Source organism: Heptranchias perlo, chromosome 13 (assembly GCF_035084215.1).
Source record: "Heptranchias perlo isolate sHepPer1 chromosome 13, sHepPer1.hap1, whole genome shotgun sequence".
In the NCBI taxonomy this organism is placed as follows: Eukaryota; Metazoa; Chordata; class Chondrichthyes; order Hexanchiformes; family Hexanchidae; genus Heptranchias; species Heptranchias perlo.
In genome coordinates, this window is record NC_090337.1 from 1,734,728 (window position 1) to 1,751,951 (window position 17,224).

A 17,224-nucleotide genomic window follows, 5' to 3' on the forward strand; every position below is an offset into this window, starting at 1 on the left:
AACTGGTCTATAGTTCCCTGGTATGGTTCTATCTCCCTTTTTAAATATAGGAATCACATTAGCTGTCCGCCACTCCTCTGACACTATTCCCTTTTCTAATGAATTTTTATATATGTGTAACAGAGCCTCTGCTATTTCCTCCTTAACTTCTTTTGATATTCACGGAGGCAATCCATCCAGACCAGGGGTTTTATCCTCTCTAAAGTTTGATTAGTTTATTATCTCCCTCCCTTTCTATCTTAAATGTTTTTATATCTTTTTTGATCTGCTCTTCTAATGTCATGCCCACCATGTTAGTCTCCCTGATAAATACTGAGGCAAAGTAATTATTTATTATTTCTGCGATTTCGCTGTCATTACCTGTGAATTTATTGTGTGTATCCCTTATTTGCTCGATCCCTATCCTGATTTTTCTTTTGTTATTTACGTGTCTGTAGAATACTTTACTATTTCTTTTTATATTTCTTGATAATTTAATTTTGTAGTTTCTCTTTGCCTTCCTAATTGTCTTTTTTACTTCTTTTCTAACCTCTTCGTATTCCCGTTTGTCATCCTTTCCTTTGTTGTCTACGTACTTAGTGAATGTCTTTTACTTCAGTTTCAATTTTACCCTTATTTCTTTATTCATCCATGGTGTGTCATTACTGGCCGGTTTGTTCTTGCATTTTCGCGAAATATATTTCTCCTGGACTCTATTGATCACCATTTTAAATGTTTCCCACTGCTGTTCTATCTCTTTCTTTGTCAGTAAATTTTTCTAGTTTATTTTCCCTCGTTCCGTTCTCATCCCCTTAAAATCAGCTTTTTTTCCAATTTATTACTTTGGTCTTTTGTCTTACTTATGTCCTTCTCAATCTTTATCTTAAACCTTATTATGTTGTGATCGCTGTTGCCTAGATGTTCTCCCACACTTCTCTTATCTGTTCCGGTTCATTTCCCAATACTGGATCCAGCAGTGATTCCTCTCGTGTTGGGCTTTTTACACACTGGGTAAGAAAGGAGTCCAGCACACATTGTACAAACTCCATCCCCTTTACCTACCCCTGTACCCCTTTACCTACCCCTGTACCCCTTTACCTACCCCTGTACCCCTTTACCTACCCCTGTACCCCTTTACCTACCCCTGTACCCCTTTACCTACCCCTGTACCCCTTTACCTACCCCTGTACCCCTTTACCTACCCCTGTACCCCTTTACCTACCTCTTCCTGCTAGTTTATTTGGGGGTAGTTAAAATCTCCCATGATATTATTCTACGTGCTTTACTCATTTCAAATATTTTCTTATATATTTCTTCCTGCGCCTCCTTTCCACTATTGGGTGGTCTGTAGTGTATCCCTATCAGCTGATCGATCCCTTACCTTTTATTTCAATCCATATGGATTCTGTTTCTATCCTTCTGTTATTTATGTCCCTTTTCTCTACTGCCGTTATGTTTCCTAATTATTGCAGCTGGTCCAGCCCCCACTTCTTCCCTATCCTTTCTGATTAGGTTATAACCTGCAATATTTAGTTGCCAGTTATTCCTATTACATCTGGCTCCTCATTACAGATTATTGCCTCCAATTCCTCTGTTTTATTTTGGACGCTGTTCACATTGCTGTACAGACAATTTCATTCGTTAATAATTGTTCCTTTTACTTTATTTTTAACAATCCTTTTATACTTCTGTTTTATAACTGTATTTGTTCCTTGACCGTTTATATTTTCTTTACTCCTTACCCTGGTCTGACCTTTATACTCATCTCCTGTTTGTTTTATCTTTAGGCTTTTGTTATTGCTACCAGATCCCAGGAATGTTGGCCTTTATCTCAAGGGGGCTGGAATACAAAAGTGAGGAAGTGATGCTTCAGTTGTACAGAGCCTCAGTCAGACCCCATCTGGAGACTGCGTTCAGTTCTGGGCACCGCACCTCAGGAAGGATATATTGGCCTTGGAGGGGGCGCAGCGCAGATTCACCAGGATGATACCGGGGCTAAAAGGGTTAAATTATGAGGACAGGTTGCATAAACTTCACTTGTATTCCGTCAAGTTTAGAAGATTGAGGGGGGATCTAATCGACCTGTTTAAAATGATTAAAGGATTTGATCAGGTAGATAGAGAGAAACTATTTCCTCTGGTGGGGGAATCCAGAACAAGGGGGAATAATCTTACAATTAGAGCTTGGAGCACCATTAGATTCAGGAATGAAATCAGAAAGCACTTCTTCTCACAAAGGGGAGTGGAAATCTGGAACTCTCTCCCCGAATAGGCTGTGGATGCTGGGGGTCAATTGAAATTTTCAAGACTGAGATTGATCGATTTTTGTTAAATAAGATTATCAAGGGATATGGAACAAAGGCAGCTCAAGGGAGGTAAGGTACAGATCAGCCATAATCTAATTGAAAGGCAGAACAGGCTCGAGGGGCTGAGTAGCCTTCTCCTGTTCCTGTGACAGTTGCGGGGTGGGGGGAGTGGGTAGATTGCATTTTTCAGCACTGGGGATAAGATCTTTGTGAGAGTGAAATTGGGCACAAGCTGTTGACGATTTTCTGAAAACTGAGCGTCTATATTCGGTGAATGTTCGGTTTCCCAACGTTTACAGCACTCACCTTACTGAGCACAGACTATTTTTTTAAGTATCATAAGACTGAGAAAAAGAATAAAAGATTTGATAAAGTTCCACATAAGAGACTTATTCGGAATTAAAGGGTCGGTGGTAACTTGGGTACGTAATTGGCTAAGGGATAGGAGGCAGAGAGTAGTGTTCTGATTGGAGAGAAGTTTGCAGTGTGATCCCCCAGGGGTCGGTATTAGGACCATTGCTTTTCTTGTTATAGAAAAATGACATGGACTTGGGTATAGGGGGTACAATTTTGAAGTTTGTGGATGATACAAAACTTGGCAATGTAGTGAATAGTGAAGAGGATAGTAGGAGACTTCAGGGGGACATCGACAAGTTGGTGAAGATTCCTCTCATTGGTGAATTGATGAGATTCCTCTCTCATTAGTGAATTGAAGAGAGTCCTCTCTCATTGGTGAATTGATGAGACTCCTCTCATTGGTGAATTGATGAGACTCCACTCTCATTGATGAATTGATGAGACTCCACTCTCATTGGTGAATTGATGAGATTCCCCTCTCATTGGTGAATTGATGAGATTCCTCTCATTGATGAATTGATGAGATTCCTCTCATTGGTGAATTGATGAGATTCCCCTCTCATTGGTGAATTGATGAGATTCCCCTCTCATTGATGAATTGATGAGACTCCACACTCATTGGTGAATTGATGAGACTCCACTCTCATTGGTGAATTCATGAGATTCATCTTATTGGTGAATTGATGAGACTCCACTCTCATTGGTGAATTGATGAGACTCCACTCTCATTGGTGAATTGATGAGATTCCTCTCATTGGTGAATTGAAGAGATTTCACTCTCATTGGTGAATTGATGAGACTCCACTTTCATTGGTGAATTGATGAGATTCCTCTCATTGGTGAATTGATGAGACTCCTCTCATTGGTGAATTGATGAGATTCCTCTCATTGGTGAATTGATGAGCTTCCTCTCATTGGTGAATTGATGAGATTCCTCTCTCATTGGTGAATTGATTAGATTCCTCTTATTGGTGAATTGATGAGATTCCTCTCTCATTGGTGAATTGAAGAGAGTCCTCTCTCATTGGTGAATTGATGAGAGTCCTCTCTCATTGGTGAATTGATAAGATTCCTCATTGGTGAATTGATGAGATTCCTCTCTCATTGGTGAATTGAAGAGATTCCTCTTATTGGTGAATTGATGAGATTCCTCTCTCATTGGTGAATTGATGAGATTCCTCTTATTGGTGAATTGATGATATTCCTCTCTCATTGGTGAATTTAAGAGAGTCCTCTCTCATTGGTGAATTGATGAGAGTCCTCTCTCATTGGTGAATTGATGAGAGTCCTCTCTCATTGGTGAATTGATGAGATTCCTCTCTCATTGGTGAATTGAAGAGATTCCTCTTATTGGTGAATTGATGAGATTCCTCTCTCATTGGTGAATTGATGAGATTCCTCTTATTGGTGAATTGAAGAGAGTCCTCTCTCATTGGTGAATTGATGAGAGTCCTCTCTCATTGGTGAATTGATGAGAGTCCTCTCTCATTGGTGAATTGATGAGAGTCCTCTCTCATTGGTGAATTGATGAGATTCCTCTCTCATTGGTGAATTGAAGAGAGTCCTCTCTCATTGGTGAATTGATGAGAGTCCTCTCTCATTGGTGAATTGATGAGAGTCCTCTCTCATTGGTGAATTGATGAGAGTCCTCTCTCATTGGTGAATTGATGAGATTCCTCTCTCATTGGTGAATTGAAGAGATTCCTCTCATTAGTGAATTGATGAGAGTCCTCTCTCATTGGTGAATTGATGAGAGTCCTCTCTCATTGGTGAATTGAAGAGAGTCCTCTCTCATTGGTGAATTGATGAGAGTCCTCTCTCATTGGTGAATTGATGAGAGTCCTCTCTCATTGGTGAATTGATAAGATTCCTCATTGGTGAATTGATGAGATTCCTCTCTCATTGGTGAATTGAAGAGATTCCTCTTATTGGTGAATTGATGAGATTCCTCTCTCATTGGTGAATTGATGAGATTCCTCTTATTGGTGAATTGATGAGATTCCTCTCTCATTGGTGAATTGAAGAGAGTCCTCTCTCATTGGTGAATTGATGAGAGTCCTCTCTCATTGGTGAATTGATGAGAGTCCTCTCTCATTGGTGAATTGATGAGATTCCTCTCTCATTGGTGAATTGAAGAGATTCCTCTTATTGGTGAATTGATGAGATTCCTCTCTCATTGGTGAATTGATGAGATTCCTCTTATTGGTGAATTGAAGAGAGTCCTCTCTCATTGGTGAATTGATGAGAGTCCTCTCTCATTGGTGAATTGATGAGAGTCCTCTCTCATTGGTGAATTGATGAGAGTCCTCTCTCATTGGTGAATTGATGAGATTCCTCTCTCATTGGTGAATTGAAGAGAGTCCTCTCTCATTGGTGAATTGATGAGAGTCCTCTCTCATTGGTGAATTGATGAGAGTCCTCTCTCATTGGTGAATTGATGAGAGTCCTCTCTCATTGGTGAATTGATGAGATTCCTCTCTCATTGGTGAATTGAAGAGATTCCTCTCATTAGTGAATTGATGAGAGTCCTCTCTCATTGGTGAATTGATGAGAGTCCTCTCTCATTGGTGAATTGAAGAGAGTCCTCTCTCATTGGTGAATTGATGAGAGTCCTCTCTCATTGGTGAATTGATGAGAGTCCTCTCTCATTGGTGAATTGATGAGAGTCCTCTCTCATTGGTGAATTGATGAGAGTCCTCTCTCATTGGTGAATTGATGAGATTCCTCTCTCATTGGTGAATTGAAGAGATTCCTCTCATTAGTGAATTGATGAGAGTCCTCTCTCATTGGTGAATTGATGAGAGTCCTCTCTCATTGGTGAATTGATGAGAGTCCTCTCTCATTGGTGAATTGATGAGAGTCCTCTCTCATTGGTGAATTGAAGAGAGTCCTCTCTCATTGGTGAATTGATGAGAGTCCTCTCTCATTGGTGAATTGATGAGAGTCCTCTCTCATTGGTGAATTGATGAGAGTCCTCTCTCATTGATATTGTGAGGCAACTGGGAGAAATCCCTCTTAGAGCTGAATTTATTGCCCATCGCCAGTAGCCTTTATGTGGTGATGGGCCAATTGTTTTTTCATCTCAGTGGCTTGTGAGGCCGCCTTAGAGGGACTGGAGTCACGAGCAGCCATTTTCCATTCCCTGAAGGATATTAATGAACTAGTTGGATTTTTACGACAATATCATGGTCATTTTTCCTGGTGTCAGCCAATGAATTACTACATTTATAGGATACAGTTTCACAACTTGTCGTGGTGGGATTTGAACTCACCATCTCTGGGTTGTTTGTGTAGTATCATAACCACTACTCTACCATATCCCAGTACGTGCCTGTCTGTCCCTCTCTGTGCTTATAGGTATGTGTGCCTCTATCTCTCTCTCTCTCTCAACTCACATACACTCATGTCTGTATGTGTCTTATACAGAGAGACATATTAATAAAAGAGGGGACAGAGATGTAACCTTCAGATGTCCACGTTAGTAAAAGGGATAGGGAAGGTACATCTGGAATGCTACCTTCAAGTTAAACTACACTGATGGGAGGAGTGGGTTGAAGGTCAAACTGGGGAAAGGGAACTTTGGACCTGATTCGGAAAGTTCTTCGCTTGCAAGGAATGGAATCCCGGTTGGGGGAATGGAGTCAAAATGTCTGGAATCATTTAAGACACGAAGAGATGCTCTGAATAGGGGACTGACGGGTTTGCGGGGATGGATTAGGTAGGATGGGCTGAATGGCCTGACCCATCCATATCTAACTAGTGATGTTGTCTGTAACAGGTTTGGTGCTCAGTGAGATTTTCATTGAGATTCAGTGACCACCTCACAGTAAACACTTCTTAATTTAACTCTTCCTTGTTTTGTAGGTTTATAAATCATGTCCATGTCCAACCCAACTTGGCTTCTGCCAAATGACACTGATGACTCTGGACATGTTCCAGCCAGAGTGGAGACCATGACTTCAATCGCCACTCCCAGCATCTCCGTGTCCACTCAACAAACCCCAAAGAAATTTGCACCCGTGGTGGCCCCAAAACCCAAGTTCAATCCCTACAAGCAGAACGGGCAGCCCCTGGGACAAGGTAAGCTCAGCGGAACTCAAGGCTTGACTGCTTTTGCTCTCTCCAGTACAAACATGCAAGTACAGTAGACAACACTGGTGTCAGTACAGGGTAGCTGTTAGGTGTTTCTTTCATTTAGGGGATATGGGTGTCATTGGCAAGGCTGGCATTTATTTCCCATCCTTAATTGCCCTTGAGAAGGTGGTGGTGAGCCGCCTTCTTGAACTGCTGCAGTCCATGTGGTGAAGGTTCTCCCACAGTGCTGTTAGGAAGGGAGCTCCAGGATCTTGACCCAGCGACGATGAAGGAACGGTGATATATTTCCAAGTCGGGATGGTGTGTGACTTGGAGGGGAACGTGCAGGTGGTGTTGATCCCATGTGCCTGCTGCCCTTATCCTTCTAGGTGGTACAGGTCGCGGGTTTGGGAAGTGCTGTTGAAGAAGCCTTGGCAAGTTGCTGCAGTGCAGTATATTTAATGCTTTGTGTTGGCTCAGTTTGGTTTTCTGTTCACCTGACTTCTCTGGACTCACGCTGCAGGAACTTTGCTCGGTTGTGATGCTCTCCACGGTAGAATAGCTTGCCAATACTCACTGTCCCGGCTAACACAAAGAGCCGCTGCTCCAGCAAAGCACTGGGAGGTCTTCAAAAGGATGTTTGAAAGATTGTGGTCAGAACCTCTGCTATTCCCTCTCTGACTTACCCCAGCATTTCCAGGATACATCCATCAGGGCCTGAAACCTTCTCCACTTCGAGTTCCACCAATTTTCCAGTACTCCTTCCCTATCTATAGATTTATATAACTCTGCTCTGTCTCTATGTGTCACTCTATCATTCTCTCTCTCTCTCTTCTCTCCCTCGCCCCTTCCTCTCTCTCTCTCCCTCCCTCTCTCTCTCCCTCCCTTTCTTTCTCCCTCCCTCTCTCCCCCTCCTTCTCTCACCCTCCCTCTCTCCCTTTCTCTCACGCTCTCTATCTGTGTCTCTGTCGGTGTCAGTCTGTCTCAGGACACAGATGAGTGGACACTCCTGTTTAATATTAGATAATAGACAAGGCTCTGTCACTGACCTCTGGCCTCCATTATTGTGTGTGTTGTGGTTTGATTATATTAAAAAATTTTACCAAAAATAAAAGATAAACAAAATACTAGTTGTTACATTCCACGTACAAATTTGCCCTTGTGTATTTTTGTGTGTACATGTAAGAATTTTTAAATGCCATTGCAGGCAGTGCTACTTGAAGTTTCAAATCCTGTTTTACTTTGTGTGCTGAACTTGTGCTGATTGGGACTGGATACAGTCAGCTCACTCGCAACAGCTCCGCTCTTAACACAGGCTGTGTTCATGTAACAAACACTGATCTAATTTGCTCATTTAGCCACAGAAGACAAACTAGTTAGTCAAATGGACAGATTTAATTATCTCTGACAGTCCCGAGATGTAATTGAACGCCAGCAGACTGTATTTAAATGCAGAGTGTGACATGTTGACGCGTTCAGCCCTGTGATTACAGCCCCGACCAGTGAGAGAACAAATGCGAATCAGTGCTACGATTTTAGACTTGATTTCCTGTACCTGGTGCCCAATCAGCCGGTGTTTTAGCATAAAGTAAACTTGTGAAATTAATACCCTGCTATACAGTGTGAAACTGTTCCACACTCAGAGAATCATCCTCATCCCCCAACTCTCTGACCATCTCTTACACTCCCCCTCTCTTTCTCTTTTTCCTCCCTCATTGTCCATTCTCTCTCTTTCTCTAACTCTCTCCTTCCCCTTTTTCTCCCCTTTCTGTTTTGCATAGAATGACATGGAATTTACAGCACAGTAGGGAGGGAGGAGGCTCGTGTGGAGCATACACGAGCCTCCTCCCTCCCTACTTCATCTCACCCTATCACCATATCCTTCTATTCCTTTCTCCCTCATGTGTTTATCGAGCTTCCCCTTAAATGTATCTACACTATTCACCTCAACCACTCCTTGTGGTAGAGAGTTCCACATTCCCACCACTCTCTGGGGAAATAAGTTTCTCCTGAATTCCCTATTGGATTTATTAGGTATTATCTTATATTTATGGCCCCTAGTTCTGGTCTCCCCCACAAGTGGAAACATCTTCTCAACATTTACCTTATCAAACCCTTTCATAATCTTAAAGACCTCTATCAGGTCACCCCTCAGTCTTCTCTTTTCTAAAGAAAAGAGCCTCAGCCTGTTCAACCTTTCCTGATATGTATAACCTCTCAGTTCTGGTATCATCCTTGTAAATCTTTTTTGCACCTTCTCCAGTTCCTCTATATCCATTTTACAATATGGAGACCAGAACTGTTCACAGTGCCCAAGTGTGGGCCAACCAAGGTTCTATACAAGTTGAACATAACTTCTCTGCTTTTCAATTCTGTCCCTCTCGAAATGATCCTCAGTGCTTGGTTTGCTTTTTTATGGCCTTATTAAGCTGCACTGCCTACTTTCCCCGCTCTTTCATTCCGTCTCTTTCTCATCCCCTCCCGCACTCTCTTCCCCATCTCTCTCTCTCCTTGTGTCTGTCTCTCTGTCTCTTGTCAGTCTGCCTGCTTCTCTTTATCCATCTCTTTTTCCCCATCTCTCTCCTTACATCTCTCTCCTTACCTCTCTTGCTCTCTGCTCTCAGTCTTCGCTGATCTACATTGGCTCCTGGTTCCCCTTTCTCTTCCCCTCTCTCCTGCCTTCCCTTCTCTCTACCTCAACCTCTCCCTCTCGCTGCTTCTCCCTCCCTCTCTTTTTTTTCTCTCTCTCCCTCTCTTTTTCTCTCTCTCCCTTTCTTTCTCTCTCTCTTTCTCCTACCCTCCCTTTCTCTCACCCTCTCTTTCCCCTTCCTCTCTCAACCTCTGTCTCTCCCCAATCTCCCCCTCCCTCCCCTTTTCTGTCCCTCGCTCTCTCTTCCCGTGCCCCTTACTTTCTCCCCCTCTCTCTATCTCCCTTCCCGTCTCTCTCCTTCACCCTCTCCCTCTCTCCTACACACAGGAAAGTTCTAAAATGATCCCTATTTTTACTCCGATGTCACTGTTGCGATTGTCGGAACTAAATGTAGGTGGTTTCAGGTTATCACCGAGCAACGTACCGACCAATTGCAGTATGGTTGCTCGGTAATGCAGCCTGGTATTCCTGTTCCCGTGTGACAGTAACGATGAGTTCTGTGCAACACCAGGCGATATCAGTGCATCAATCCGTTTATATGTAAAAGGTGCAGCGAATGGTCTAGGTCAGAACCAGCGCGCAGAGATTAGTTCTCGAATGATGCAAATGACTGGGATCAAATGGTTTGTACGTTTGACACCAGTGCAGGCTGTGGGATCCTTTCTGAAGGTTTTCAGCATTCGAAAGCAAGAACTTGCATTTATACAGCGCCTTTCATGACCTCGGGACGTCCCAAAGCGCTTTGCAGCCAATTAAGTACTTTTGAAGTGCAGGCACTGTTTTAGTGTAGGAAACGCGGCAGCCAATTTGCGCACAGCAAGATCCCACAAACAGTAATATGATAATCCAAGGAAAGAGTCGATTGCTTCATTAGCTCTTGACTAACATTAGAAAAAAATCAAAGTTACATTTAAGAAGCTCCATTGACTGAATGTGAACCCTTCAAATGGCTGTGGACAGTGGTTATACTGGAATGGGTGTTCCGCCCTCCCGTGACAGATGTGTCGCCTGTGTTCGGATTGTCCAACTCTTGGATTTATAACCTTTCTACAAAGATCTAATACTCAGACTGATGCCTTGTACAGCACCTCGTCACAGCTCTTAAATGTGCCACAGCATTCATACAATCATAGTATGGTACAGCACAGAAGGAGGCCATTCGGCCCATCGTGCCCGTGTCAGCTCTTTCAAAGAGCTATCCAATTAGTCTTTCCCCATAGCCCTCTAAATGTTTTCCTTTTCAAGTATTTATCCAGTTCCGTTCATATAGAATGATTTACTTATGTAGGAAAATCCCATTTTCATTCCCGCTCCTCCCGCTCAACCTATTCCTCCCGCTCCTGCTCCTCCCTCTCCCACTCCCGCTCCTGCTCCTCCCTCTCCCACTCCCGCTCCTGCTCCTGCTCATTTCACTCCTTCTGCTGCATCCGCTCCTCCAACTCCCACTGCTTCCACTCATCCCGCTCCCACTCCTCCCGCTCCCACTCCTCCCGCTCTTCCCATTCTCACTCCTCCCGCTCCCACTCCTCCCGCTCCCACTCCTCCCTCACTTCCTGCTGCCAATCCTTCCGCTCCTCCCACTCTTCCCGCTCCCACTCCTCCCGTTCCTTCCACTTCCTCTCCTCCCGCTGCCGCTGTTCCCACTCCCGCTCATCCCGTTCCTTCCACTCCCTCTCCTCCTGCTCATCTCACTCCTCCCACTCCCCCTGCTCTTCCTGCTCCCACTCCCCCACTCCACAGGAAGGTGAGTGAAGAAATTGTACTCTGCCTTTCAGCTTCCGCTAGTCCCATTGAAGGAACCCGAGTTTGGCTGCGGAATGCATGGGAATACTGAGGCTGTGGGCAAGGTGATTGCTGTGGACACTAGAACAGGGTTAATTAGTAATTCTTTAGTAAAGGATCCTCTGGGGAAGAGTGATCATAATATAATAGAATTTCGCAGTGAGTTTGAGAGTTACGCACTTAAGTCCGAAACTAGAATCTTAAACTTAAATATAGCCAATTTTTTTTTTATTCGTTCACGGGATGTGGGCATCGCTGGCGAGGCCAGCATTTATTGCCCATCCCTAATTGCCCATAAGAAGGTGGTGGTGAGCCGCCTTCTTGAACCGATGCAGTCCGTGTGGTGAAGGTTCACCCACAGTGCTGTTAGGAAGGGAGTTCCAGGACTTTGACCCAGTGACGATGAAGGAACGGCGATATATTTCCAAGTCGGGATGGTGTGTGACTTGGAGGGGAACGTGCAGGTGGTGTTGTTCCCATGTGCCTGCTGCTCTTGTCCTTCTAGGTGGTAGAGGTCGTGGGTTTGGGAGGTGCTGTCGAAGAAGCCTTGGCAAGTTGCTGCAGTTCATCCTGTGGATGGTACACACTGCAGCCACAGTGTGCCGGTGGTGAAGGGAGTGAATGTTTAGGGTGGTGGATGGGGTGCCAATCAAGCGGATGCTTTGTCCTGGATGGTGTCGAGCTTCTTGAGTGTTGTTGGAGCTGCACTCATCCAGGCAAGTGGAGAGTATTCCATCACACTCCTGACTTGTGCCTTGTAGATGGTGGAAAGGCTTTGGGGAGTCAGGAGGTGAGTCACTCGCCACAGAATACCCAGCCTCTGACCTGCTCTTATAGCCACAGTATTTATATGGCTGGTCCCGTTAAGCTTCTGGTCAGTGGTGACCCCCAGGATGTTGATGGTGGGGATTCGGCGATGGTAATGCCGTTGAATGTCAAGGGGAGGTGGTTAGACTCTCTCTTCTTGGAGATGGTCATTGCCTGGCACTTGTCTGGCGCGAATGTTACTTGCCACTTATCAGCCCAACCCTGGATGTTGTCCAGGTCTTGCTGCATGCGGGCAAGGACTGCTTCATTATCTGAGGGGTTGCGAATGGAACTGAACACTGTGCGATCATCATCGATCATCCCCATTTCTGACCTTATGATGGAGGGAAGGTCATTGATGAAGCATCTGAAGATGGTTGGGCCTAGGACACTGCCTTGAGGAACTCCTGCAGCAATGTCCTGGGGCTGAGATGATTGGCCTCCAACAACCACTACCATCTTCCTTTGTGCAAGGTATGACCCCAGCCACTGGAGAGTTTTCCCCCCGATTCCCATTGACTTCAATTTTACTAGGGCTCTTTGGTGCCACACTCGGTCAAATGCTGCCTTGATGTCAAGGGCAGTCACTCTCACCTCACCTCTGAAATTCAGCTCTTTTGTCCATGTTTGGACCAAGGCTGTAATGAGGTCTGGAGCCGAGTGGTCCTGGCGGAACCCAAACTGAGCATCGGTGAGCAGGTTATTGGTGAGTAAGTGCCGCTTGATAGCACTGTCGACGACACCTTCCATCACTTTTCTGATGATTGAGAGTAGACTGATGGGGCGGTGATTGGCCGGATTGGATTTGTCCTGTTTTTTGTGGACAGGACATAACTGAGCAACCTTCTACATTGTCAGGTAAATGCCAATGTTGTAGCTGTACTGGAACAGCTTGGCTAGAGGCGCAGCTAGTTCTGGAGCACAAGTCTTCAGCACTACAGCCGGGATGTTGTCGGGGCCCATAGCCTTTGCTGTATCCAGTGCACTCAGCCGTTTCTTGATATCACGTGGAGTGAATCGAATTGGCTGAAGACTGGCTTCTGTGATGGTGGGGATATCGGGAGGAGGCCGAGATGGATCATCCACTTGGCACTTCTGGCTGAAGATGGTTGCAAACGCTTCAGCCTTTTGCACTTACGTGCTGGACTCCGCCATCATTGAGGATGGGGATGTTTACAGAGCCTCCTCCTCTCGTTAGTTGTTTAATTGTCCATCACCATTCACGACTGGATGGGCAGGACTGCAGAGCTTTGATCTGATCCGTTGGTTGTGGAATCGCTTAGCTCTGTCTATAGCATGCTGCTTCCGCTGTTTAGCATGCATGTAGTCCTGAGTTGTAGCTTCACCAGGTTGGCACCTCATTTTTAGGTATGCCTGGTGCTGCTCCTGGCATGCTCTTCTACACTCCTCATTGAACCAGGGTTGATCCCCTGGCTTGTTGGTAATGGTAGAATGAGGAATATGCCGGGCCATGAGGTTACAAATTGTGCTGGAATACAATTCTGCTGCTGCAGATGGCCCACAGCGCCTCATGGATGCCCAGTTTTGAGCTGCTAGATCTGTTCTAAATCTATCCCATTTAGCACGGTGGTAGTGCCACACAACACGTTGGATGGTATCCTCAGTGCGAAGACAGGACTGCGTCTCCACGAGGACTGTGCGGTGGTCACTCCTACCAATATTGTCATGGACAGAAGCATTTGCGACAGGAAGATTGGTGAGGACGAGGTCAAGTAAGTTTTTCCCTCATGTTGGTTCGCTCACCACCTGCCGCAGGCCCAGTCTGGAAGCTATATCCTTCAGGACTCGGCCAGCTCGGTCAGTAGTGGTGCTACCGAGCCACTCTTGGTGATGGATATTGAAGTCCCCCACCCAGAGTACATTTTGTGCCCTTACTACCCTCAGTGCTTCCTCCAAGTGGTGCTCAACATGGAGGAGGACTGATTCATCAGCTGAGGAAGGGCGGTAGGTGGTAATCAGCAGAAGGTTTCCTTGCCCATGTTCGACCTGATGCCATGAGATTTCATGGGGTCCAGAGTCAATGTTGAGGATTCCCAGGGCCACTCCCTCCTGACTGTATATCACTGTACAGCCACCTCTGGTGGGCCTGTCCTGCCGGTGGGACAGGACATACCCAGGGATGGTGATGGAAGAGTCTGGGACGTTGGCTGAAAGATATGATTCTGTGAGTATGGCTATGTCAGGCTGTTGCTTGACTAGTCTGTGGGACAGCTCTCCCAATTTTGGCACAAGTCCCCAGATGTTAGATAATTAAATAGGTGTGAGGGGCGAGTTGGCTAAGGTAGATTGGGAAATTAGATTAGAAGATATGACGGTAGATAAGCAATGGTGAACATTTAAAGAAATGTTTCATAATTCTCAACGAACATACATTCCATTGACAAATAAAAACTCCACAGGAAAAGTGATCCATCCGTGGCGAACTAAAGAAATTAAGGATCGTATTAGATTAAAAGCAGAGGCTTATAATGTTGCCAAGAAGAGTAGTAAGCCTGAGGAGAGTTTCAGAAACCAGCGAAGGATGACCAAAAAATTGAAAAAAAGGGAAAAAATAGAATGAGAGTAAACTAGCAAGAAATATAAAAACAGATTGTAAGAGCTTCTACAAGTATGTAAAAAGGAAGAGAGTAGCAAAAGTAAACGTTGGTCCCTCAGAGGCTGAGACAGGAGAAATTATAATGGGGAATCAGGAAATGGCAGAGACGTTAAACAAATATTTTGTATCTGTCTCCACAGCAGGAGACACAATAAACATACCTGAAATAGTGGGGAACCAAGGGGCTAAAGAGAGTGAGGAACTTAAAGTAATTAATATCGGTAGATAAAAAGTACTGGAGAAACTAATGGGACTAAAAGCCAATAAATGCCCTGGACCTGATGGCTTACATTCTCGGGTTCGAAAAGAGGTGGCCGCAGAGACAGTGGATGCGTTGGTTTTGATCATCCAAAGTTCCCTAGATTCTGGAACAGTCCCCGGGGATTGGAAGGCAGCAAATGTAACCCCGCTGTTCAAGAAAGGAGGGAGAGAGAAAACAGGGAACTACAGGCCAGTTAGCCTGACATCAGTCGTCGGGAAAATGCTGGAATCCATTATTAAGGAAGTGGTAACAGGGCACTTAGAAAATCATAATATGATTAGGCAGAGTCAACATGGTTTTATGAAAGGGAAATCGTGTTTGACAAATTTATTAGTTTTTTGAGGATGTAACTAGCAGGGTAGATAAAGGGGAACCAGTGGATGTCGTATATTTGGATTTTCAAAAGGCATTCGATAAGGTGCCACACAAGGTAAGGGCTCATGGGGTTGGGGGTAATAGATTAGCATGGATAGAGGATTGGTTAACGGACAGAAAACAGAGAGTAGGAATAAATGGGTCATTTTCAGGTTGTCAGGCTGTAACTAGTGGGGTGCCGCAAGGATCAGTGCTTGGGCCTCAGCTATTTACAATCTATATTAATGACTTAGATGAAGGGACCGAGTGTAATGTATCCAAGTTTGCTGACGATACAAAGCTAGGTGGGAAAGTAAGCTGTGAGGAGGACACAAAGAGTCTGCAAAGGGATATAGACAGGTTAAGTGAGTGGGCAAGAAGGTGGCAGATGGAGTGTAATATGGAGAAATGTGAGGTTATTCACTTTGGTAGGAAGAATAGAAAAACAGAATATTTATTAAATGGTGAGAAACTATTAAATGTTGGTGTTCAGAGAGTCTTGGGTGTCCTTGTACACGAAACACAGAAAGTTAACATACAGGTACAGCAAGCAATTAGGAAGGCAAATAGCATGCTGGCCTTTATTGCAAGGAGGTTGGAGTACAAGAGTAAGGAAGTCTTGCTACAGTTGCACAGGGCTTTAGTGAGACCTCACCTGGAGCACTGTGTACAGTTTTGGTCTCCTTATCTAAGGAAGGATATACTTATCTTGGAGGCGATGCAACGAAGGTTCACTAGATTGATTCCTGGGATCAGAGGGTTGTCCTATGAGGAGAGATTGAGTAGAATGGGCCTATAGTCTCTGGAGTTCAGAAGAATGAGAGGCGATCTAATTGAAACATACACGATTCAGAGGGGTCTTGACAGGATAGATGCTGAGAGGTTGTTTCCCCTGGCTGGAGAGTCTAGAACCAGGGGGCATAGTCTCAGGATAAGGGGTCGGCCATCCAAGACTGAGATGAGGAGTAATTTCTTCACTCAGACGGTTGTGAATCTTTGGAATTCTCTATCCCAGAGGGCTGTGGATGCTCAGTCGTTGAATATATTCAAGGCTGAGATCGATAGATTTTTGGACTCCAGGGGAATCAAGGGATATGGGGATCGGGCAGGAAAGTGGAGTTGAGGTTGAAGATCAGCCATGATCTGATTCAATGGCTCTAATGAATGACTGCTCTATTTTTTTCTCCTGTTGTCCAGCCTCTTCCGACCTACATCTTCGACTCTTCTGATGCCCTTTCACAGTTTCCAGTTCCCCGACCCTAACTGTCCCCTTTTCACCACGGACGCCCAGTCCCTCTACACCTCCATCCCCCGCCAGGACGGCCTGCGGGCCCTCCGCTTCTTCCTTCAACTGAGGCCTAACCAGTCCCCATCTCCCACCACCCTCCTCCGCCTGGCTGAACTTGTTCTTACATTGAATAAATTCTGCTTTGACTCCACTCACTTCCTCCAAATAAAAGGTGTCGCTATGGGAACCTGTATGGGTCCCAGTTCTGCCTGCCTTTTTGTGGGATATGTGGAACATTCCTTGTTCCAGTCCTACTCAGGGCCCCTCCCTCACCTCTTTTTCCAGTACATTGATGACTGTATCTGTTTTCTGCTCTGGCCCCGAACTGGAAAATTTCTTCAACTTAGCTTCCAATTTCCACTCTTCCCTCGCCTTCACATGGTCCATCTCCGACTCTTCCCTTCCTCGACTTCTCTATCTCCATTTCTGGGGATAGGCTGTTAACCAATATCTATTATAAGCCCACTGACTCCCACAGCCACCTTGATTACACTTCCTCCCACCCCGCTTCCTGTAAAGACTCTATTCCTTTCTCCCCGTTTCTCTGTCTCCGTCTCATCTGTTCTGACGATGCCACCTTCCACACCAGTGCTTCTGATGTGTCTTCCTTTCTCCTCAACCGAGGATTCCCCTCCACTGTATTTGACAGGACCCTCGATCCTGTCTGTCCCATTTCCTGCACTTCTGCCCTCACCCCTTCCCCTCCCTCCCAGAACCATGATAGGGTCCCCCTTGTCCTCACCTTCCAC

At 45.2% G+C, this 17,224-nt stretch overlaps 1 protein-coding gene across 17 annotated transcripts in view; it reads left to right on the top strand.

The window, feature by feature from the left end:
• Window positions 1–17,224, top strand: part of lpp (LIM domain containing preferred translocation partner in lipoma) — a 507,683-nt gene that overhangs the window by 190,702 nt on the left and 299,757 nt on the right. For 15 of the 17 annotated variants that reach the window (XR_010965395.1, XR_010965397.1, XR_010965396.1 and 12 more), the window contains one exon: window positions 6,506–6,721. Coding sequence is in view for 12 of the 17 variants with exons in the window: in XM_067994824.1 (XP_067850925.1) it covers window positions 6,517–6,721 (205 nt within the window). In the remaining 5 variants the exon portion in view is untranslated. Of the gene's footprint in view, window positions 1–1,766; window positions 1,833–1,876; window positions 2,001–6,505; window positions 6,722–17,224 lie in introns of those variants that run through there. The other 2 variants (XM_067994826.1, XM_067994835.1) reach the window with 2 other exon arrangements.